Source organism: Marmota marmota, unplaced genomic scaffold (genome assembly GCF_001458135.2).
Source record: "Marmota marmota marmota unplaced genomic scaffold, marMar, whole genome shotgun sequence".
In the NCBI taxonomy this organism is placed as follows: domain Eukaryota; kingdom Metazoa; phylum Chordata; class Mammalia; order Rodentia; family Sciuridae; genus Marmota; species Marmota marmota.
The window spans coordinates 1,649,516-1,674,338 of record NW_026000077.1 but is presented as its reverse complement, the minus strand read 5'-3'; the positions used below and the strand labels follow the sequence as shown (position 1 = coordinate 1,674,338).

Genomic DNA, 24,823 nt, shown 5'->3' with positions numbered 1-24,823 from the left:
ATCCCTTGAGCCTAGGCATTTAAGACCAGCCTGGGCAACATAGCAAGACCACGAGCCCCTCACATCCCCCCAAAAAGACAAGGAGATCATCTAGTATAAAGCAAAGGGATAGTGACAGGAATGAAGTCAGAGGGCTGGGCTGGGAATAAGTGCATTATAAACTAACGAAAGGAGCCAGGCACAGTGATGCACACCTGTAATCCCAGCTACTCAAGAGACTGAGGCAGAAGGATCACAAGTCTGAGGCCAGCTCCAACTTAGCAAGGCCCCAAGCAACTTGGTGAGATCCTGTCTCAAAATGAAAAGGGCTGGGAAAGTAGCTCAGCGGTAAGGTAACACTGGGTTCAATCCCAGTACCCCAAAGTAAATAAACTAATGAAAGAACTTCAGGGCTGGGGCTGAGGCTAAGTGGTAGAGCAGTTGCCTCGCACATGAGGTACTGGATTTGATCCCCAGCATCATACTTAAAAAACAAAAAACAAACAAACAAAAAACCTTAAATAAACAAAAGTATTGTGTCCATCTACAACTAAAAATAACTTCAGTTTTACTTTTTCAGCCCTCAAGGTATCAGGAAGACACTGAAAGGCTTAGAGGAGTGACATGGTTTGGTTTATGTTTTCTTAGGTATAATATAAACTGGGCTCATATCCTAACTCCACGACCAACCTTAGACAACATACTACATGCTCCAAAATCCCAGTTTTTATTTCTGGAAAATGAAAATGAGAATGTTTACCTCAAAAAATAATTTTTAATAAAGCGTTTAGCACAGTACCTGGCCACATAAAATACTTAATTCACAGTAGTTTCTTCACTTGTATTTCTTTTGCTTTCCATCCTTCACATACTGACACTGCACACAGCACCTAATAGAGCATACTGCATTCTCCCAGTAAGTGTTTGAAATACACACCAAAATATTAACAGGTCTTTGAGTAATGAGGATTCAGGACTCCTTCTCTCCTTCTTGGTTTAACTGTATTTTATAATTTTTCTACTATAAGTGTATAATTGTAATGAAAACTGTTTTTCAATTTATATGTAACTCTTTCATCTACCTAAATACATTCATAAAAAGCAATGCAAGTAATACTAAAAAGCACAGATTTTAATAAATGTTGACCTAAAAAGTAGTATAGCCAGGCACAGTAGTGCACATCTGTAATCCCAAGCAGCTCTTGAAGTTGAGGCAGAAGGATCACAAGTTCAAAGCCAGCCTCAGCAACTTGGTGAGACCTTGTCTCAAAAAATAAAAAGAGCTGGGGATGTAGCTTGGTGGTTAAGCGCCCCTGCGTTCAATCCCCGGTACAAAAAAAGAAAAAAGTATTGTAATTTAAGATTTCAAGTAACCAAAAAGCAACCAAAGCTTTGCAATTAAAAATTTTTTTCACCAGAGTTACTATAACAGTTTGTTCAAATCAACTGTCAGGCCAGGCACACTGGCACATACCTATAATCCCAGCAGCTGGGGAGGCTGTGGCAGGAGGATCTTGTGAGTTCAAAGCCAGCCTCAGCAACTTAGCAAGACCCTGTCTCTATAAAATATAAAAAGGTCTGGAGATGTGGTTTAGTGGTTAAGTACCACTGGGTTCAATTTCCTGTACCAAAAAAATAAAAGAAAAAGAAAACTGTCAGAGAAAAAAAATTAATAATATTCATTAAAGTCAGCATTCCCTTGTGTTCAAGGAAAAAAGAGATGTCTTTCTTTCCTTTGAACAATATGGGTCATTTTTTTTCATTCTGTCACCTTCTGTTCACTAAGGACCAGCTGAATCATCTGCTGGGACCCAGGAGTAAAGAGTATTTGCTAGGTGGTATGAGCAGTCAGGCATTTAATGAGGGAGATTTCTATGAAATTGAAAAACAGAGGCTAATGGTTAAACTAGAAATTCAGTTTGTTTTTTTCTTTTTGCAGTATTGGGGATTAAACCCAGGGGTAATTTACCATCAAGCAACATAACCAGCTCTTTTTACTTTTTATTTTGAGATAGGGTCTCACTAAGTTGCTGAGGCTGGCTTCAAACTTGTAATCCTCCTCCCTCAACCTCCAAATCACTGGGATTAAAAGTGTGAACCACCACAACTAGCAATAAACTCATTTTTTTAGGTCCAGAGGAGAGTCAGTTGAAAAGACTTCTACTAGATAGTGGGTTCAAAGCACCTTCAGGTGAAGTTAGGACAAGCCAGACAATTTGACAGATTTTCCTGGTTTACAGATTGTCTCTGTTAATGTCACCAGCTATTAAAGTGAACTTTTTGAGTGATTCACAATAACAGGCATGAAGGTAGGCTATATACATGATCCATTTGCTGATTTCTCTGAAGTTTCTATTAAGTCATCCCGCTTCAATTTAGAAGGCTTTGCGGAAAAGGTCTGTTTTAGTTATGCCTAAAGTTATGCCTACCCACTAGTCAGAAGGGTAGGAAAAACTGGAGCACCAACTTGGAGAGCTACAGCCAGATATTGGAGGAAATAAGAGGAACTGGGAATTTAGAAGAACTAGCAAAATGAACTGGTAGAATCCACAGGGTGTACCATACTTTTCCACTGAAACAAAGATTTCTCTCTATATAAATACTTCACTCTTATTTACAAAATAAAATAAGCTATAGTTACTTTTGAGATTTGGCCTGAATGTCTACATAGTGTGCAGCAAGAATGGTAACTGACCACAAGGCTTTTTAAATTTGCTTTGCTGGAATTTTTCTAAGAATCTCAGATTAGACTTTATGTTTTTTGTCATGTTGGAGATCAATCAAACCCAGGGCCTCTTGCACACTAGGCAGGCACTCCCACTACACTCTCTCAGGCTCCAGATTAGCCTTTTAAAAGCCTCTCAAATCCACAGAGCCAAGTCAGAAACTCATCACCAGACTTTTCCTTCAGTCTTTAGATTTGAAGGAATTCTTTTCTTCTTGAGGGTGTCAAAATACTCTGAAATTTCCAGGACTGCCAAAAGGAACCTTGCTCATTTATGAGGCCCAAAGACAGGAACCCCATAAGCAAGGTACCACCAGGCCAGTATTTCCAACAGGCACTTTAAGTTCCAGGGCTTATAAAGTCAGCGTTGGTTCTTTTGTTAAAGCTGTCTGGTCAGATCTGATTTTATACATCATTGTCAAATGATATTCCAGTCAAATCGCTGGTAATATAATTAATGTTTTCAATTGCATCCTGTTACAAGAACATATTCCTATTGAACTTATACAAATAATAATATTACTAGGAAAATAAGAATACTCTCTAAGCTCCTGAATTCTGGAGAGATGAGGAAAGGAGAAAAAGGAATTATTTCCTTGTTGTTCACAAAGACACACTTCAGCAAATTGTTTTAAGTTATAGATAGCTAAGAGAAAACAAAAAGAGTGCCTTAAATCTGAAAATAGAACATTAACAAAAAACGTCATTATACTTTATGAGTTCCTTCGGTCCCAGGTAATTAATTCTTGTTCTACTTGATCTTGGGCTAACAGTTTCATAAAACCATGTGAAGGAACAGTTTCATAAAATTCCTTCATTAGATTTCTGAAAATCTTATTCAGTCCAATTATTACTAGTATGATTATCAGTATGATTATCAGAAACGTGTTTCTGTCAGTCCTTCCCATGAACCTCTGAATACAAAGCACTTTTAGATTACAATTCTTTGAAAATGCCTTCAGGAAAATGTCAGAATAAATCAATAATTGTTTATGAATGCACAGGACTAAGAATGATCATAGTTAAAGATAATGAGTAAACAGTTATTTCTGTGAACAGTAGAGTTCTATCATGAACAGTAGAGTTCTGACAAATTTCTATGAACTTTATACAACTTCTCAAGTACTTATATTACTAGGATACATAACATAAAAATATAACCTTAGCATCACTTTTTATTTAACATTTCCTACATAACTAAACATACCAAATAAACCTATTTTTATATAGAGAAAAATGCTTTAAGATTTTCCAGGAAGAGCCAGGTGCCATGGTATATTTTGTTAGTCCCAAATACTCAAGAGGCTGAAGCAGAAGAATCACTACAGCCCAGAAGTTCAAAGACAGCCTCAGCAACTTAGCAAAACCCTGTATCAAAATGGGAAAAAAAGGGCTGGGACACAGTTTGGTGGCTCAGTGGCGAAGTGCCCCTGGATTCAATCCCTACTATGGCATACCAAAAGGGCTACAAGTATATCAGTGGTACAGTCCATTCTTAGTGTTGAGGCCCCGAGTTCCATCCCCAGCAACTAGGGAAAAAAAAAAAGAGCAGACCAAAAATGCAAGAAAACATATCTTTGCTAAAATAAAATTAGATTTAATTTTTCACAGATGCACTACTGACATTAAAGCTTCTTTTAAAAACTGTTAATAAAGGGGCTGGGGTTGTGGCTCAGCGGTAAAGCGCTCACCTAGCACATGTGAGGCCCTGGGTTCGAGTCTCAGCACCACATAAAAATAAATAAATATAATAAAGATATTGTGTCCAGTTACAAGTAAAAAAAAAATTTAAAAAAAAGTTTAAAAAAAAATTATAAGGCCAGATGCAGTGGTACATGCCAGTAATCCCAGCTACTTGAGAGACTCAGACAGGAGGATCACAAGTTTAAGGCCAACTTCAGCAATTGAGCAAAGTTCTTAGCAACTTGGCAAGACACTATCTCAAAATAAAAAGTAAAACAAAAAAGTAGGGGATTAGCTCAATGGTAAAGTACCCCTGGGTTCAATCCCCAGTACCAAATAAATAAATAAAACCTTTATAAGCCAGATGTGTTGGTACAAGCCTATAATTCCAGAGATCCAAGAGGCTGAGGCAGGAAAATCTCAAATTCCAGGCCAGCCTCAGCAATTTAGCAAGACCCTAAGCAATCTAACAAGACTCAGTCTCAAATTTTGAAAAAATAACTGAGGATATAGTTCAGTGATAGAATATCCCTAGGTTCAATCCCCAGGACCGGAGACAGGGGGAGGGAGAAAGAGAGACAGACGAGACAGAGTCAGAGACAAACACACACTTCCCATTATAATAATAAATCATTCAATTGTAGACAGTTTAACCACATGAGATAATTCTGTCTCATCCCAACCTCCTATATCCATTCAGTTCCTGTCCCCTATTTAAAATAAAAAGGGATTAGGGATGTAGCTTATTTGTAAAGTTCCCAGCACTGCAAAAAAATAAATAACAACAATCTCCATACTAACATAAATTATTTTTTCCCTCAATGAACTATATCTTCATATCTTACACATTTTCTTACCATTATTCATTTGCATAAATTAATTAGAATTGCTGACTCTTCATAATCTTTATTTCTAATGAAAACTAGGAAATAAAAAAGGTAAACTGCAATACACCAATATTCTATAAATTAAGATTTATGAATATATCTTGTTATAATTTTTAGAAGCATATGCTTAATCAGAGTTGTACAGGTCACATTTTTAATAAATCCAAATATACCTGGTTTTCTATAAAATTTAAAAAGCCAAAAGTAGATAAATTTAGACTTACATTCAGCAATTGATATCTCAGTTTGGTAAATGATCTACATATTCAATAAATAACCATTTACTTAGCAGTACAGCTTTTTTTGGGGGGGGCGGGGAGGTACAGGGGATTGAACTCAGGGGCACTCGACCACTGAACTGCATCTCCAGCCCTATTTTGTATCTTTAATTTAGAGACAGGGTCACTGAGTTGCTTACAGCCTCGCCAATGATGAGGCTGGCTTTGAACTCGTGAGCCTCCTGTCTCAGCCTCCCAAAATGCTGAGTGCCACCACGCCCGGCAATGGTACAGCTTTAATATTTTAAGATACCAAACAGGTTTTTCAAACTATTTTCAAGTAGTACCCAAAAGACCTAAGAAGAGCATACTACAGGGACACAGCCACATCAATGTTTATAGCAGCACAATTCACAATAGCTAGAATGTGGAACCAACCTAGATGTCCTTCAACAGATGAATGGATTAAAAAAATGTGGCATTTATACACAATGGAATATTACTCAGCACTAAAAAATAATAAAATCATGGCATTTGCAGGGAAATGGATGGCATTAGAGCAGATTATGCTAAGTGAAGTTAGCCAATCCCTGAAAACAAATGCTGAATGTCTTCTCTGATATAAGGGGGGTGACTCAAAATGGGATAGGGAGGAAGAGCATGAGAAGAAGACTACCACTAAATAGGGAAGAGAGGTGGGAGGGAAAAAGAGGGAGAAGGGGAGTTACACAGAAGATGGAAGGAGAACCTCACTGTTATACAGAATACATATATGATGTAATGAGAAAAATAAAAAAAAAGTGTGTCACATTAGATTGGATAGAGAGAAAGGATGGGAGAGGAGGGGAGGAGTAGGGAGGACAGGAAGGGCAGTAGAATAGAATAGACAATTTGATTGATGTATGTACATTCCATGTACGTATTATATGTCAAAATGCATTCTACTGTCATGTATGACTAAAAAAAATAAATAAAAATTTTTAAAAAAACATAATTATTGTTAAAAGTTCATTTATAAACTTTTATTCCACTTATATCTACTTAATTTACTTAACAATTATGCTTCAACTGTTCGTAAAAATTTCATGAGACATTAAATAAAGCTAGTCTATCATCTTCATTATCTTTTTTGCTGATAAAGGCAAGCATTAAAAATATTGTAGAGGGCTGTGGACATAGCTCCTTGCTTAGATGAGGAGGCCCTGCGTTTGATCTCTGGCATTGTAAAAAAAAAAAAAAAAAAAAAAATTAAAAAAAAAAACTACAGGCCAGGAGTAAAGCTCAGTGGCAGAGCTCATGTTCAGCATGCAGAAGGCCCTAGGTTCAATTCCCAGCACCAAAAAAAGAAAACCCACTAAGTTACGTTTCTGACAAAAATGGATAAAAATCACCTGTCTACCAATACAGTAGTCCACCTTCTTATCTATGGTTTTACTTTCCAGTTTGTTACTATAGTCAAAAATATTACATAGAAAAATCCAGAAAGAAACAATTCATGAATTTTAAATTCTGTGCCATTGTGTATAGCATGATAAAATCTCCCATTGTTCCAACCAGGACATGAATCATCCCTTTGTGTAGTGTATCCACACTGTATATGCTATCCACTTAGTAGTCATCTTAAGTTATCATATCAACTGTGTTATCATGGTACTTGTGTTCAAGTAATCCCTATATTACTTGATAATGTCTCAGAGCACAAGAATAACGATGCAAAGGAGGCACCAGGTCATAAACATGGAAGGACAGACAAACTTTGGTACTATGTGACAATGTTGCAAGACATATAAGAAAAAGTACAGTATAGATAGGTTTGGTATAATCCTCATTTCAAGCATCCACTGTGGGTCTTGGGACATATCCCTTGTAGATGAGGGGAATTGTTATATTTGTGAAGGAGACATTTAAGATTTTCTTTTGCTTGATACATGATCTTATGGCGGCTAAAGAGATATCTAGGGACTATCAGAGTATCTCTAAAGCCCATCTGAGTATAAATAAAATATTTATTCTATTTTCATTCAGCCATTTTTGTTTTCAGCCTCAAGAGGCTATTTCTATGGTCTCTAATCCCTTGAGAGCCCCCAATGGAGGACAGGAAGGCAGAGTTCAAGTGATTGAGAGGCTACCGTGGGACCGTGGGAAAGAAAAGGTCTAACAGAAGTGGACTGAAGGATATAGGAAGTAGGGATTTGCAGGGGAGCCTATCAAATGACTCTAGGGAAATGGAGAGAAAATTAAAGGTGGTTAAAGAGAAAGGAGAACAACAGCAATGAGAAGTGAGAATTTTAGAGGAGCTCTTAAGCTTCCCAAAGAGGCCAATGAAGTTCCAACAAGAAGGAGGTAGACAGAATTAGCAGAGCACATAATCGGCAGAGGATTCAAGAAGTAAGTCAGGTGACAGAAAGGTTCACATAGGACAGACTGAATCCAATAGGGGGAACAGACAGACCTCTCAGAGTGCCAGGAAGGATTTCCAGCCCAGGCAGCAAGGGAATAATACCCAAGGGAAAGACAGCCAGAAAGAAGACCTTCCAGTCTAGCAGATACCATTCAAAAGAAGTCTGGCATTCATCCCAGCTTCCTAAAGTATCAGACTCTTAAGAATCAAAATCTCTCCTTACCAGCTTCAACGGACATTTGTCCGGAGCAATGGTTGACCAGTCTGACTCACCATTGGATCCCCGATCAATCAGTCAGGAATGAAAACAAAGGCTTCAAGGAGTACACTTGGGGTCCTGGGTGAGAGGTCCGGGGGTCCAATGATGAATCTGATCCTATCCGAGCCACAGCACCAAAACTGTTAAAGAAAAAGTTACTCAATGATACTTGTTAAAGCATCATGGTAAAGCAGACTTGATATTCAAGACCATCTCGATAGGTATAGAGAATAATGCAGCAGGATTTTGCAAAGAGGGAGAGATAACTAAGTTCAACTGTAAATAAGCATGGGCAACCGGGGATTTTATAGCCAAGAAGTAGATGGGGTCAGTAAATGGAAAATTATTAAGAAGTATAGAGAAAGGGTGGGGAACTAGAAGAAGTAGAAGGAGAAGAAGGGGGAAGGGGATTTTTGGCTAAATCAACCTAACAGGATTCTTGCTGAAGACAGGCCAGGGCAATCAGACATCATCTGGGAAATGATTTAGAACAAAAAACCTGAGAAACCTGATCAGCTATCAAGGGTACCCTAGGTTAACGATGTTACTGGACAGGTTACTGCTAAACTGGTTTAGCAACTGGTAAAACTGATTTTACATAAAAGTACACAATCCTATGAGATTGAAGAACCTGACTAAAGTTTGGTCAAGCAAAATCTTTATGACAACTCTAAATTACTAAATGAAACTCTGAAGATTGAAACTACAATATTTGCTTTCAGCTACTATCGAAATTATTTCTTAAATTGGGTTCTTATAACAATTGTCAAACTTTTCTTACCGGCATTCAAAACAGAGATAAAAGTTATTTGCAGTAAGCTGTGTCCTAACAAGTTAACTAAGGCTAGGAAAAATAATTGAAAATATCAAGATATTCCACTACCCCAAAAAACTTTTTTTTAATCTAACAGAAAATGATTTCCATAATATTTAAATTTTTATGGTTAATATTACCTATTCAACTTTTCTTATGTGCCAGACTTTATGCTCAGCATTTTCTCAAAAACCTTCAAAGTTTCCTCAGGTATTTAGAAAAAAGAAAAATCCTCATTCCTCATAGCCTATTAGGACCCACATGATCTGGCTCCTGCTTTTCTCTTTGACCCCATTTCATTTATTCCTCCCTGCCCAGAAAGCCCTTCATTCAATATTTACATGTTTTGCTGCTTCATTTCATTAAGATCCATGTTCAAATGCTGAATTTTCACAAGAGACTCCTCTCACTACTTTATCTAAAATAGTAATCCCTGTCAATCCCCACACCTCTAACCTGGTTTTATTTTTCTTAAGAAAAATTTATTACCTGATGGGATATTCTCCATCTACTGATTTATTATTTATCTTTCTTAGTAAAATTTATATAAGAATACTTCGCTTTGTTTATTATTATGCTTTCAGCATCCAGAACAGTACCTTACACAGTAGATAAAGAAAATTTTACTAAACAAATTATCTCATTTTATTTTCATATAACCCTGAGGGAAGTGCTATTTCCATTTTGAGAAGAGACACTGAGTCTCAGGCTGGACAATATATGCCCACTGTCATAGGCTGTAAAGAATACGGCAAGAATTTGAACCCATAAAGTACAAAAACTCACATGTTTCCATTTTATCTCAAATTGTGTCCAGAACCTCTTTTCAAAATTCCCAGTCCACTATAAACCAATAATTACATAAACTACAACAAAAGTGTCTCAGTAATGTCAAATTATTCTAAGTTTCATAAAAGCTTACTTTGAATTTCTATCATTATCTTATTATGAATCAGTTCTGGTACCCAGACAATCCTATGTGTAGCTTCCAGACAAGGCAAAATAAATGGCTAGAGTCCAGTGGTTCTGACATCTGGCTGCATATTCAAATCATCAGAGATCATAATTAATACTAATGCCCAACTAGCCATCCCCACCCCCAGGAAATCTCTAAACCAATAAAAGAAATTATGAATGAAAAAGAATATAAAAATAAATTTTTCTATTGCAACTATTAATAGTATTTGAACATTTTAGTAATTTGAACAGAGTAAAGACATCCTTTCTGACAATTACAACAAAAGCTTAGTTCAACTCACAAATTAAAGGACAAAATCACATTGATTCCTTAATTTTAACACATCCAAAGGATAAGAATTGGGAAACATGCTTCTGGTAGTCAAAAACTGAAGGAAAAAAAAAAAAAAAAAACAGTAGGACACATACATAAAGCAAAGCGAGCAGTGCTAAGACTTCCTAATTATGAGCACAAGCAAAAAGAGAAGGTCTTAGTGTCACACATTCTGAACTTTGCACTGATTATTTTTAAATTACAGGTAGGCACTAAAATAATCGAGTATTACACTTTCTTTTTCCTGCCTGAATGGCACACTTTTGGAAACATTTGGGTCACCTTCATCACACTTCAAAGCACAAGCATTAAAAAAAAAAAAAAAAAGCACAAGCATGGATAGTAATCTGTTGATTTTTTAAAATTTATAAAAGAAAACACTTAAGTTACTTACAGTTCTTTCAAGTGAGTCTGAGAAAAAGCATTTTCTTGGATAGACATTATAGCATTGTTGTTCAAATCTCTGAAATGAAGAGAAATGAAACATTGCCAGTCACATTTCTACAATTAAGTTACATAAACACTTGACTTTTTGTTGTTGTTATTGTTGTTGTTGTTTTTCTTTTTGTACTGAGGGTTAAATCCAGAGATGTTTTACCACCGAACTATGGCCCCCAGCCCTTCATTTTTATTTGAAACAGAGTTTCACTACTGATGGCCTGGAACTTGTGAGCCTCTCTGCTTCCACCTCCTAAATCACAGGTATTACAGGTGTATACCACCACACTAGGCTTATATAAATACTTTAAATGCTTGTGACAGTCTCTACTAACAGTGAAGATTATGTATATAGTGAGTAAATTATGCAAAACTTACAAATGCTCAAGGGATTCAAGACCAACGAATGCTTTCTTTGTAATTGACTTAATCTGATTTCCTTGTAAGATTCTGAAATAAAATTATATTCATTAGACATTTACCTTTAAAAGGTGAAAATAAACTTAATATGCATTTTTTAAATATTTTAACAGCTTTATTGAAGTATAATTGATAAACAAAAAACTGCACATATTCAGAGTGTAGAATTTGATTAGAACAAGCATTTTTAAGAACTTATGAACTTATTAATCAATCCAAGCTTCTATTATTAAGATGCTGGAGTTCAATGAAATACTTCTGAACAACCATCCTGGCCACTAAGAAACTGGCAGTTTTCTTATGATTAAATAGGTTAAATTTCCCATTTCTCACTCTTTAACAAAAGATCATCAGGCCAAAGAAATTAAGCCAGTGTAAACATTTGGAGAAACTCTTCTCATGGAAGATCTAAAATCAACATGAGAGAATCTTCTTTCCTTCTTCTAGATGAATTAACTTATAAAAATTTCACTTGATTAAACACACTTCCTGTTCAACTATAGTTTCTCAGTGATCTCTTTTACTTGAATAGAAATTCAAGTTCTATAAGTAACTTCTCTAAGTGCTCATAGGAATGCTTTGCTAACAAAAAATGCCCCATTAAAAACAAACTACTTGACCAATGTGATCCTGCAATCTGTACACATGGAAAAATGAGAATTCATACCCTATTTGAATCAAATGTATGATATGTCAAGATCATTGTATTATCCTGAGCAACTAATAAAAAAAAGTGTAGCTCCATATCCCTTTTTAATGAGATGTGGGATAAGTTATTACTCAAAATGCTTTAATATCTGAATAAAAATTTTGGCAGCCTAAAAAAAAAAAAAAAAACTACTTGATAAATAACAAAGCTCCTTTCATTAGCAGAGGGGCCAGAAGGTTCAGAATTTCTGACCATATCAAAATCCAATCACATTTACAACTGGTTCTTGAAAAGACACTTTTATATAAATACATACAATTTAGTAAGACTTGTGAGTCCAGCAAAGGCTTCACTAGCATCTTCTATGGCCCATGAAATTTCATTGTTTCTTAAGTCTCTAGAAAATTTTCAGGAAAATACAAGTTATGTTAGTCCACACGGTCATCATGCCATTGAGCGGGATCCTAGCAAGACAATGTTAAGGTACATGTGCTAATTCTGATCCTTATTTTAACAGTTATTTATAATGAAGACCCAATTATACTTTAAAGGTGTATCTGTATAAACATGCAATACCTGATTCTCATAAGCTAAGAATTAAGCTGGGCATCCTGCTAATAGCACTAATCTTCCTAGCTAACAGTATCTAATTTTGTTAACACATTTAAAATTATAGGGCTGAGACTGTGGCTCAGTGGCAGAGCACTTGCCTAGCACATGTGAGGCCCTGGGTTCGACTCTCAGCACCACATATGAATAAATAAAATAAAGGTCCATTGACAACTAAAAAAAAAAAAATTATGGATAGGTTCCTGCCAAAGAAGGAGAGTTTCAAGATACAAGGGATATGATTCAGAATAATGGGATTTCTGGGTGACCCAAGGCTTTCCCTGGGCCCTTAAACTTGAAATGGCTGACAAAGAATAATATCAATATAGAGCTTTACAGCTCAAGAGCAATTAAGCACACCCTCTGGGAACCAAGAATGATATACCTGTGTGTAGAAGAATCACTATTTTTTTTAGAAAAAAAAAAAAAAAAAACAACTATGGATCTTTTAAAATCTACTGTTCCATTCTCAGCTGGGAGATGCAATTATACCACATCATGTGCTGATAAAAGAAATATCAGTTTAAAATATTTAATCACTTTTGCTTCCTTAGGCCATTTTATAATAAAAATAAAGCACAAAGCTTTCTGCTTTGTAAGACATAAAGCTGTATGAATAACAATAAGGAGGTAGTAGATCCCTTTTCTTGGTTACCCATCTTTACTTAAAATGAAATGCTAACAGAGTTCATTTTATTTTACTAAGGAGTAAACACTGAAAGCACCAGTGGCTCTACTCCTCAGGTAGGACTTTACCCTCTCCACAATTAAGAGAAATCATGCACAAAATTGAGTAACAAATATACCTACTCTTTTTTTTTAATATTTATTTTTTGGTGTAGATGGACACAACACAATGCCTTTATTTTTATGTGGTGCTGAGGATCGAACCCGGGTCCCGCCCATGCTAGGCAGGTGCTCTACCGCTGAGCCACAATCCCAGTCCTATACCTACTCTTTCAAAAGCATTGGGCTAAAAGCCAGAGTTTCTCAGATTTGATCCTTCATTCTGCCATAACTATCTCTGTGAGGCATTAGACAACCACGTACTTCCTCAATTACTTTCTTAAACTTTAATTTGGGGCTACCCAGGGGCACTTAACCACTGAGTCACAGCCCTAGCCCTTTTTTATACTTTATTTAGAACCAGGGTCTTGCTGAGTTGCTAAGGCTGGCTTTGAACTCACGATCCTCCTGCCTCAGCCTCCTGAGAAACAAGGATTACAGGCATGCAACACTGCACCTAGCCCCTAAACTTTAAATCTAAAAGTAATCATCAGCAGTAGACTGAAACAATCTGTTTGCCATCCTTTGAATTATCAAAAAGCTGCAACTGCATCTGATATAAATTTCTGAATTTGCACTAATCTAGTTTCACCTCTGACAATACAGAAAAAAGGAGTATAAAAGGAAATTAATTTTTTACTTTTCAAGGACAATTCTGAACAAAGTTAAAATATATATATATATTGGGCTGGGGATGTGGCTCAAGCGGTAGCGCGCTTGCCTGGCATGCATGTGGCGCTGGGTTCGATCCTCAGCACCACATACAAATAAAGATGTTATGTCCGCCGAAAACTAAAAAAAAAATAAATATTAAAAAATTTTCTCTCTCTCTCTGAAAAAAAATATATTTATCTTTAATCGCTTTTGATATATATTATATATATATATATATACACACACACACACACACACATGCACACACACACAAACACATACACACCTGTGCATGTATACAAACATCTTCACAAAATTATCATGTTTCCTTCTCATTGTTGGCTAGGTCTCACAGATGTGAGTCTACTTTTCTGAAATCCTCAATGGTGAAACTAATGACCATAAAGTCCCCTATTCAAAAACTATTAACAATCTACAAACTCTGTAGAGTGTGGAGGCCCACACCTGTAATCCCAGCTACTTGTGAGGCTGAGGGAGGAGGATTGTTAAGTGGGAAGCCAGCTGGGCAACTTATTGAGACCTCTGTCTCAAAATGCAAGACAAAGACCTGGGGATGTAGCTCAGTGGTAGAGTGTTTGCCTAGCATGTGAGAGGCCCTGAATTCAATCCCCATATCCCCTAAAAAAATTTTTTTCTTAATCTATAAATTCTACTAATTACTCTGTTTTCTCTTATTCTACTGTATGTCTTGAGAATGCTATATTTCATTAAAATACCTCTTCATTCAATAAAATTATATTCCATGAAGGCAAAACATTTAACTTACAGAACCACAGGATTTTCAGGTTGAAACTGCCTTTAGCAACCACTTAATTCTAAATTCTTCTTTCATATATGAAGAAAGAAACAAAAACATACCCAGGAAAAGCTAAGTGATTTTGTTCATTTCATAATAAAATACATGAGCTTTTATGTCAAGACCTGGGTTCTAATCCTGATCCAAACGTTTATAAATTATATGACTTTAAACAAATCATTTTCATCTCTCAGTCCTCAGCCACCTAATATGGAAAAGAACAGTAACAACCTAGTATCTGAAAGTTCCTGGTACTTACAGATAATAATTGTTAGTTTCTTCTGCCGAAAGTCATGCAACAAACGAGTAACAGAACAGAAAGAACTGCTCCCACTATACATCCTGCATTTCTCAGAATGAGAACTGATATACAGCCAAAGTCAGAGAAACAAGAAAATGACTGCATTCTTGACCCCAGCAACTATGTTTTATAACACAGCAACTGGTTCTATAAGACAGGCTTTACTATTTATGTGTTAACTCAGAATTAAAATATAAAATGAACTTCTCATGATAGGAAAAGTTTTATCTATGGATACCAAGACAAATAAGATTATTATTCCTATCATGGGCTGAGGGAAGGACAAAATATAAAAATATAACATACATAAATAGATCCCCTGATTAGTGGACTGAATTAACTTGCTTTATTTCATTTTAAACAAGAATGGATAAACTTACAGTGTCTGAAGATTGGAAAGAAACCTAAACACACCATCAGCAATGTGAGTGACTCTGTTATCTCCTAAATTCAATCTCTCCAGTAAACTCAGACCCACAAAGGCAGATTCATCCAGGCGAGTCAGCTGATTATAAGACAAATCACTAAAAACAGGAAACGTAGAAGGTAAGGAATTCATTGTATTTTGGTTCAACTTACAAATTCTTACTATATTTACATGGTAAATTTAGAGTTTTCAACAAAGAATGTTTGTTAGATCTCATTACTGGCCATGGAAATGATTTATTCCAACTATTCTAGTCTCACAGCCTCCAAAAAAAATACCATCCAACACTTACAGTTCAGATAGTCTTTGGCAGAACTCCCATGCATCAGGGCTGATTCTTTCAATAGCGTTCTGGCTCACATACAGCTGCTGTAACATTCGTAAGCCATACAACCACCCCTTGTTCACTCGTGTAAGATTATTGTGTTCTAGTTCTCTGCAGAATTAGAGAAAAGAGAATATTTCAAAACAAAGCATGTCAATAGAAGTATAGTTTTAAATCTTCAATAAGTTTTTCTCAGAAAAACATATACCTTTGCTCAACCCAAGTGATACAATAAATCCTATTCAATAAATATCATCTTAAGATTCAGTGCTAGAATGTATTAAGATTGTCTAAAATATCAAATCTACAAAACCAACAAGCTAAGTGGTATAATACTTGTATTCCAGATTGTTGGGAGTCCCCGGGCTCCAAAGACTAACCTCCCCATCCCCCAAGAAGAGCCGTCCAATGGTGAGTCCTGCTGACTCACATGATCCTTACCCACCAATCAGAAAGCACCCCATGCCAGCTGCCAAAACCATTAAACTGTTAAACTGTTTCAACAGTCAGACCACCCCCTGCTCTAAAATTTGCAGAGCTGCCTCATAAACGGGCATTTTCTCCTAGGGCAAGCCTTGATCGTGCTTTCACAGATGAATTCCGATAATTTTCCTCAAAGAATTTGGGAATACAAACTTTTTACATAAGAAGTTTGTAAGAATGATGACAAAAATGCCAGTAAGCCTACAAAACTTAAAAGCTTTGTGTGGCTGGGCACAGCGGTGCACTCAGGAGGCTGAGGCAGGAGATTTGCGAGTTCAAAGCCAGCCTCGGCTAAGCAACTCAGTAAGACCGTATCTCTAAATAAAATACAAAATAGGGCTGGGGATGTGGCTAAGTGGTTGAGTGCCCCCAAGTTCAATCCCTGCCCACCTCCCAATAAAAAGCTTTGTGTGAAAGCTGAGGGTGCAGCTCAGTGATTGAGTGTGTATTTAGCATGTGTGAGACCCTGGGTTCAATCCCCAAAACACAGACATACAGAGCTTTAAGTATACTTATTTCATCAAAGAACTGAGAAATTACTAATTTGAGAAATTACTAATTACTGTATAATTAAAGCAACTTTATTTATTTATTTATTTATCTATCTATCTATTTATTTATTTATTGGTACTGAGGATTGAACTCAGGGGCCCTTGACCATTGAGTCACACCCCCAGCCCAAAACAACTATCTTAACCATTTGGTACAAAAAAGTCCCAGAAAGACTCCTTTCCTTAAAATCCTCTATACTAATTCTCAGTACTTACAATTCTTCCATATTATTCAAACCAAAAAATGCTCCATCCTTAAGTTTGCTAATTCCATTCCGCTGCATTTTCAAAGATCTTAAGGAGTCAAGCCCTTGGAATGTAAGACCTTCCACAATTTTAATCCTGTTTCTTTTAAGTTCCCTTAAATAAAAAAACAGTTTTACAGTTAGAAAATTGGTTTGCTGAATTGCTCTAACAATAGTCAAAAAAGAAAAAACACTAAGGAAAAATTATCTTCTAACAATCGATCCACTTAGTTACTCACAGGAATTGAAGGTGAGGTAGCTTGAAGATCTTAGGTGGAATCATACTAAGTCGGTTCCGGTTCAACTTTACCACTAATAAGGAACTGGATAAATTATCAAAGCAACCAGCCTCCAAAGTAGTTATCCTATTATTACTCAAATTCCTAAAATGAGCAAGACAACAGCAAAAGAAAAAAATTAAATAAAAATTCTACCACTGGAAAGCTGACCAAAGACTACGATTGAGTCCAGCTGTATCATTTAATTATATACAAACTTTACAAATCAATTAAATGCTTTATTCTTTATCTACAAAATTATTATGACAGGGTTGGGGTGTAGTTCAGTGGCAGAGCACCTGCCTAGCATGTGCAAGACCCTGGGTTACAACACCAGCAATACATACATACACACAAACACACACATACACATCACTCCTACTTCATTTAGGTTGGCATGAAGTAGTGTGTGTGAATATGCTTTGTAAATGAAATCAATGATATACATACAATCATCATTATATAGGGTAAGCTGTTAAACAAACTACGTTCTATTTACCTTTTACAAAACTATTGACTTAAAAAAAAAATTCAAGAAGTATATATCTCAAAAATTACCCTGGATGCCTACCAATATTTTCTGACCACAGTGTCTCTTCGTCTGGGGTGCGGGTGGGGGGGTGACAACACCAACAACCCCAAACACCCAACGTGAGCTTTGCTTCACATATACCAAAATAATAAGCCAGTAGCACGTCCCTGTAATCCTAGTGACTCCAGAGTCTGAGGCAGGAAGATTACAAGTTCAAAGGATAGCCTCAGCCCCTTAGTGAGACCCTGTCACAAAATTAAAATAGAAAATTACAATGAATAACAGACATTTAAGGAAGATAGATACCAATAAACAGTTAAAATGCAATCTAAGGGACTGGGGTTGTGGCTCAGCAGTAGAGCGCTCATGTACAAGGCCCTGGGTTCAATCCTCAGCACCACATAAAAATAAATAAATTTAAAAAAGGTATTGTGTCCAACTACAACTAAAAAATAAAAATTTTTCTTAAATGCAATCTACCACAAATCTGATTTAAACTCTATTTTACTTACAGGTATTTAAGTTGCATTCGAGGAAATGAAGATGCCTTGATTTCTGATATTATATTGGAGCTGAGGTCTAAACTCTCAAGAGCAGGGTAAAACTGGAGAGCCTCTGCATTTATTTCTGGGATTAAATTATGAACTCTACAAAACAAAAATTACATTGAAGTTACTGCCAATGATCCACCCCCAAAAAGCTATGTACTATTCATAATTTAAGTAAAAGATTTAAAATTTTAATTACTTACAATGAAAGTAGAGTGATATTAGATGTTGGTTCTCCAAAATATGGGATTTCTGTTAGCTCATTGTAATTCATTTTCCTAAGCAAGGGGAAAGAGAGATTTCAAAGTTTAACAAGGGAAATGCTATCTCTTGAATTCTTTACTAATACAAATTAGTAAAGACACCAAATTTGAAAAAGCCTATAACTTATAATGAGTTAGACTAAGATAAAATCTATTTGTTGAGAAATTAAAGATTTTAATAAGAAATGCTTTTTTTAGGGCTAGGGATATAGCTCAAAAGTAGACCACTTGCACAGTATGTGCTAGACCCTGGATTCAATACCCAACATGGCAGGGGCAGGGACTTTTTTCATAGTGTTGATTTAGTATTGGTACCAATGTAAGAAAGGCTGGGAAAAATTTTTTGCACATTAAACATTTTCAGTACCAGCAAAGTTCTTTGCATTTATGACAGTCAAAATTTAAGGCTATTCAAGTTAAGGAGTATTGCTTAGGACCACAGATGAAATTAATTTGTCCAATCAATGATGGAACCTATGACTAATTTTACACGACATGACATGTAACATCATTCCCAGCAGCTCTTTCAACTGATTGTCTCAAATGTTTTAGGAACAAATTTAATACAATCAGATTTCATTAACCTGGTTTTCAATCACTGAACAACCTCAACAATATAGAATATAGAAAAGAAATCAGAAGTAAACAAGAAACCAAATGAAGTTATAAAGTCCATGCATAAAGCTCATGCACTTCCCAATAAAGTGATTCCTGGCTTTCCTCAATGCATATTTTCAGCTAACAAACTTGTCAAATCTTTACTCAATATCACAACAAATTAGAAACAGCATATTTGGGACAAGGGAGAAAACAATGCAGGAAAAACAATTCATGGCCGAGCGAAGTGGCACAAGCTTGTAATCCCAGCAGCTCGGGAGGCTGAGACAGGAGGACCATGAGTTCAAAGCCAGCCTCAGCAATGGCAAGGCGCTAAACAACTCAGTGAGACCCTAGCTCTAAATATAATACAATACAAAATAGGGCCGGGATGTGGCTCAGTGGTTGATTGACCCTAGTTCAAACCCTAGAACCAAGGGGGGAAAAAAAAAAAAAACAGAGCATAAAGAAGTTAGCCCTGTCTATGAGGAAACATTTTCCCCCACAATGCAATCTGCTTCAGTGCCAGCAGCCTATAGACACAGAGGCCAGGCAATGATTCAGGGTCACAGTTTGCTCTGGCATGGGACACTAGAGTATGAAGAATTTAAAGACAAAAAAACAAAGCTAAGGCCACGTGTGGAGGTGCACACCTATAATCCCAGTGACTCAAGGCTGAGGCAGGAGGGTCATGAGTTCAAAACCAGCCTCATCAATTTAGCAAGGTCCTAAGCAACTTAGTGAGACCTTGTCTCAAAATAAAACATAAAAAGGGCTGGGGATGTGACTCAGTTAAGCACCCCTGGGTTTAATCCCTGGTACCAAAAAACAAAAAAGAAACAAAACTAAGGGTGTCTGAGGGTATTTAGCTTAGTATATAACATAGTATTTAGCACAGGGGTGAACAGGCCCACATACCTCAATAGTTGACCCCTGGGAACATCAAAATGCAATAACCAGTACTCATATTTTTTTTAAAAATCCCAAAAATGATACATTTCATCAAAGGAAAAACATCAGTTAAGAAGGAAATTAAGGGCTAGGGTATAGCTCAGTGGTAGAGCACTAGCCTAGCATGCACAAAGCCCTTGGTTCAATCCCCAGCACCACAAAAAAAAAAAAAAAAAAAGGGAAAATCAAATGATATCAACCACTATATTCTCAAATAATACCCCAAATCCTCTACCTGCTGCTTCCATCTCACATGATATATTGAGATATTATAAAACTTCACATAACAGGGGCTGGGGTTGTGGCTTAGCGGTAGAAAAAAGATAAAATTTACACTGAAGAGGAGAAAAATCTTGCTTTGGACCCCAGGGAAGTAGAATAATATTTCTATACAATTTGCAACTCGAAATCACCAACTCAATGCCCAGAGAGTGTGATAATAACAAAGTCAAATACAACAGTTTAGGTTTTCTAACAATTTCTTTTAATTAAAAAATTTTTTTTCATTCAATTTTTTGGAAGTATCACTGGATTAGATATCCCAAATTCAAATTTTATTATATCCCCTCAAAGAATTTAACATTAAATTAAAAAAAAAAACAAAAAACAAAACTTACACTTCCTGTAAAGTTTGCGATTCCAAGCTGATGTTCCAGTCAGATAACCGATTATGGCTCAAATCCCTGAAAGACGACAAAATATCACTCTTAGTTTTTTGGAAAGTAGACTTAAAAAACCCAATGGGCACTGGGAATATAACTCAGTGGTAGAGAGCCTGCCTAGCATACAGGAGATACTAGGTTTGATCCCCAGCACCACAAACAGAAAGAAAAAAAAAAATGTAACCAAAAAATTTAAAAGTCCTCTTAAATTTGAATACAGGCAAAAAGAAATGTTTATCCATAAGAATTCATCTAAATTTCAAAACAGCTATATTACTTTTTAATTTTGTTTTCTTCTTTTGGTAATTAGGAAATACATTTACATGGTTCAGTAACCAAGGAGTATAAAAGAGAATACAATAAAGTCTCCCACCCTTATTTCCATCCAACCAATTCCCCTTCCCAATAACAAATGAAAATACTGCACACTGTTTCTTGTTCAGCCTTTCAGATATTTTATACATGTACCAAGAAATTTTTACAAATGGCAGGATTTACGCATTATTGGTCCCTTGCTTCTTTTACTTAGTGAGTTTCTTCATCCCCTTGCAGTGGTTATATAATATTAGCTGTAAATAAATTGAAAGGTAGATTTCACAAGGCAATATGGTGAGCTCCTATATTAAAATTGGAGTTAACCACATCCTTCAGAGAGATGCAATCTTCCTACAAAGAGCTCTCTAGCTTCAGAATAATTACCCAATTATTACTCAAATTATGGTAGGATGATGACAGTGGCAGCTAATGTTTATTAAGTGTCAGGCAGTCTTCTATGCACTTTATTTAAATATATATGTATATGCACACATATACACATATAAAATTATCTAAATTCATACAACAGCTCCTTTACAAAACAATTACTTTGACAATCCTCACTTTCCTAATACAGAAAGGAGGCACAGAGAGATCAATAACTTGTCAATATAAGGTCACAACAAATACGTAGGGAACCATAAATTCAAAAGTCCATCTCACCTCCAGCAAGCAGTTTGTTAGATATGGGAGAAATTTTACTGAAGTTAGTTGTACGTTTAAATATTTAAATTGGCTTTTAAAAATTCAACTTGATGTTCCCTGGCATCTTTACAAGACTGTTGAAGTGGAATCAGGGCACACAAGCTGCCCAAGAGATGTCCTATAGGTTACAATATGGCAAGCAACAGGGACACACTAGAGAAAATGACAGATCAATTTGTCTCACTGTGACAACCACATGCAGTTGGCAGATGCATGCAGGTTTGAACGATGTCTCTAACACAGCAGAACAATTTATTCTGAGCTAAATTCATGCCTGAGCATCTGGAAAATCTAGGTACTTTCATTCAAGAGCTTAATTTACACCATGACATAACTAAGGCTATGTTAAACCATCACTTTTTCACAACAGTTCTAAACAGTTCTTTTACTCCAAGATATCTGTCATGAAGTAGCAACTCAAAGATACTAATGAATACAGTGGTGTGATAGGAAACACAAGATACACACACACACACACACACACACACATATGAATTCATGCCACATAAAAGTGTCATATTCAGGATTGCAGGTATAGCTCAGTGATGTAGCAAGTGTTTACTAGCACATTCAAGGCTCTGGGTTCAACTCCCAGCATCAAAAAATAAATAAATCTTATATTTGGATACTTTATCCAACACACACTTGCTACTAAACAACAAACAATTCCATACAAGTGAAAAGTTTTGTTGTTTTGTGGCATTTCAACTGTAGCAGAAATTCAACTGTTGTAAATATTCCATATTCTGCCCCAAATTGGCTGGTACAACAAATGAAGAGATAATAACATCTGGATGTTATTAATTAGCATGGTGTTTACTAGATTCTACATATCATGACTGCTTGTATTTAGCAGCTTTTCCCCTTAAGAATTTGGGCTTTCATTTTAATCACAACAGTGCATTTCCATAGTGCCTTAAAAAATCTCAATCTTCCTGGCAGCACAACTTTTGATCATACTTTCCCCCAAGAATTCTCCCATGAATGTCACTCATCAGTGACAGAATCATTTACCAGGCAATCATTTTTAAAGAAAACATAAAGCAATAAAAAATTAAGCCCAATTTATATGATATAAATAACTTTGTACTATTAGTGAAAACTGTCCAGTTATCTATTTGGGACAGAGTAGTTTAATCTGTGTCTTTGAAGAAATGATGAGCTTTTCAACCAAACCCAGAGGATACCTAAAATACTTTCAAGCCTCTCTACAGTATAATGTTGTTTTATGCTCTGAAATAGTCTCATATGTCAGCACTCTTCTGAAACAAATCTTCCTTGAATGATATTTAACAATATTAGGGCCGGAGATACAGGGCTCACCTAGCAAGTACAAGGTCCCGAGTTTCATCACCAGTACCAAAAACTAAAACTAAAACTAAAACAAAAACACACTAAAAGTGAACTTCCAACATAATTGTATCAATCGGTATATACCAGTATAGTTGCTTAAGTTATCAAAATAGCAGATATCTAACTAGAATTATTTGACTTTATTTAATCATCAAGTATTCTTTTTCTTTTGCTGGTGTTTATTAGGATCAAATCCAGGGCCTCATGCATGCCAGGCAAGCACTCTACCACTGAGCTACATCCCCAGCCCCAGGTATTCTTACAATAAATATTTATTGGACCATATGCTATGCCCTGTGAATGCCACAAAAACTGTCAATATTACAGTCTTTTTCTCTTTCTGAAAACAACATTTATAGTTCTCACAGATAGGATCATCCCAAAACTAGACAAATTCAACATCAATTTCATTATTTCCCTTCACTGGAAATGATTAACTTTTACATCTAAATTTCACTCTGGAATTTAATCATATGACATGTGCTAACAGGAGTATAAAAGCATTGTTTTTTTAATCCACATAACTAGTACTTTAAGGCACTAAAATAAATTTATATATATCATATTGTCAATACACCAAAACATCACAAAAAGTATACTAAGATGAAAGAAGTCTGTAAGATTATTTCTTAACTTCAGTAATGCATAGCAGACATAATCTTATTCCCATAAATGTCTTTCCTATTTCCTTTTTTTAAATACCAGGGGTACTTTACCACAGAGCTAAGTCCCCAGTCAGTCCTTTTTATTTTTTATTTTGAGATAGGGTCTCACTAAATTGCTGAGGCTGGCCTCAAACCTGAGGTGGAAGGAAACTCCTGCCTCAGTTTCCCAAGTTGCTGGGATTAGAGGTGTGTGCCATTGCACCCAGCCCATCACCTCTTTTTTGAGACTGGGTTTCCACATTTTGCCTAGGTTGGTCTTGACATGAGTTTAAGGGTTCAAGGGATCCTCCCATCTTGGCAAGGGGCACAGGCTTGGGCCACCATGCTCAGCTTCTATCTTTTAAAATAAGCACTTCAAAAAGGGTGAAGAAACTGAAATTTGAAGACTTCAAATATCAGACTATAAATATCAGATATAAAACTCATAGATCAGAATTTGTATATTTCTTTTTGATTGGAGATTCCTGGCATTCTTCTCTAAGTGTAAGCATTAATTCCATTTAGTTTGCATATGCTAATGACAGTTTGTCTTTTATTGTTTTTTGTTAGGTTTTGTTTTGGTTTGGTTTTGGTACTAGGGATTAAACCCAGGGGCACTTTATCACTGAGCCACATTCACAGTCCTTTCTATTTCTATTTTGAGACAGGGTCTCACTAAGTTGTTTAGAACCTCACCAAATTGCTGAGGCTGGCCTGGAACTTGCAATCCTGCCTCAGTCTCCCAAATCACTGGAATTACAGGCATACACCACTATGTCCAGCTATTGTTTTTAAAGTGAGAATCCTGAAACAAATAACTTTCACTATTTCTCCTTGAAATATCCAAAAAATGTATGTAAGAATTAAGTCAATAAACTTTATTTTCTAACATCACTAATCTGACAATTTATGGATATGTGTCTCAGTGTTGTAAACTTAGCTCCCACTCATGTTAATCTATAAGGATGCAGCTGCAATAAATGATGAATTATTAAAGTTCTTAATACCATGTG

At 36.0% G+C, this 24,823-nt stretch overlaps 1 protein-coding gene and 1 non-coding gene across 4 annotated transcripts in view; both read right to left on the bottom strand.

Moving 5' to 3' along the window:
- Lrig2 (leucine rich repeats and immunoglobulin like domains 2) overlaps positions 1 to 24,823 on the bottom strand; it is a 158,205-nt gene that overhangs the window by 15,915 nt on the left and 117,467 nt on the right. For all 3 annotated transcript variants that reach the window (XM_048814533.1, XM_048814534.1, XM_015502196.2), the window contains exons 2-11: positions 20,749 to 20,814; positions 18,524 to 18,598; positions 18,285 to 18,419; positions 17,202 to 17,345; positions 16,934 to 17,077; positions 15,651 to 15,794; positions 15,312 to 15,455; positions 12,081 to 12,161; positions 11,074 to 11,145; positions 10,652 to 10,720 (exon numbers count right to left, since the gene is read on the bottom strand). In XM_048814533.1, the coding sequence (XP_048670490.1) occupies positions 10,652 to 10,720; positions 11,074 to 11,145; positions 12,081 to 12,161; positions 15,312 to 15,455; positions 15,651 to 15,794; positions 16,934 to 17,077; positions 17,202 to 17,345; positions 18,285 to 18,419; positions 18,524 to 18,598; positions 20,749 to 20,814 (1,074 nt within the window). The remainder of the gene's footprint in view (positions 1 to 10,651; positions 10,721 to 11,073; positions 11,146 to 12,080; positions 12,162 to 15,311; positions 15,456 to 15,650; positions 15,795 to 16,933; positions 17,078 to 17,201; positions 17,346 to 18,284; positions 18,420 to 18,523; positions 18,599 to 20,748; positions 20,815 to 24,823) is intronic.
- Positions 19,684 to 19,819, bottom strand: LOC125620199. The gene has a single exon (XR_007351796.1). It is a non-coding gene; the product is annotated as a small nucleolar RNA SNORA42/SNORA80 family (small nucleolar RNA).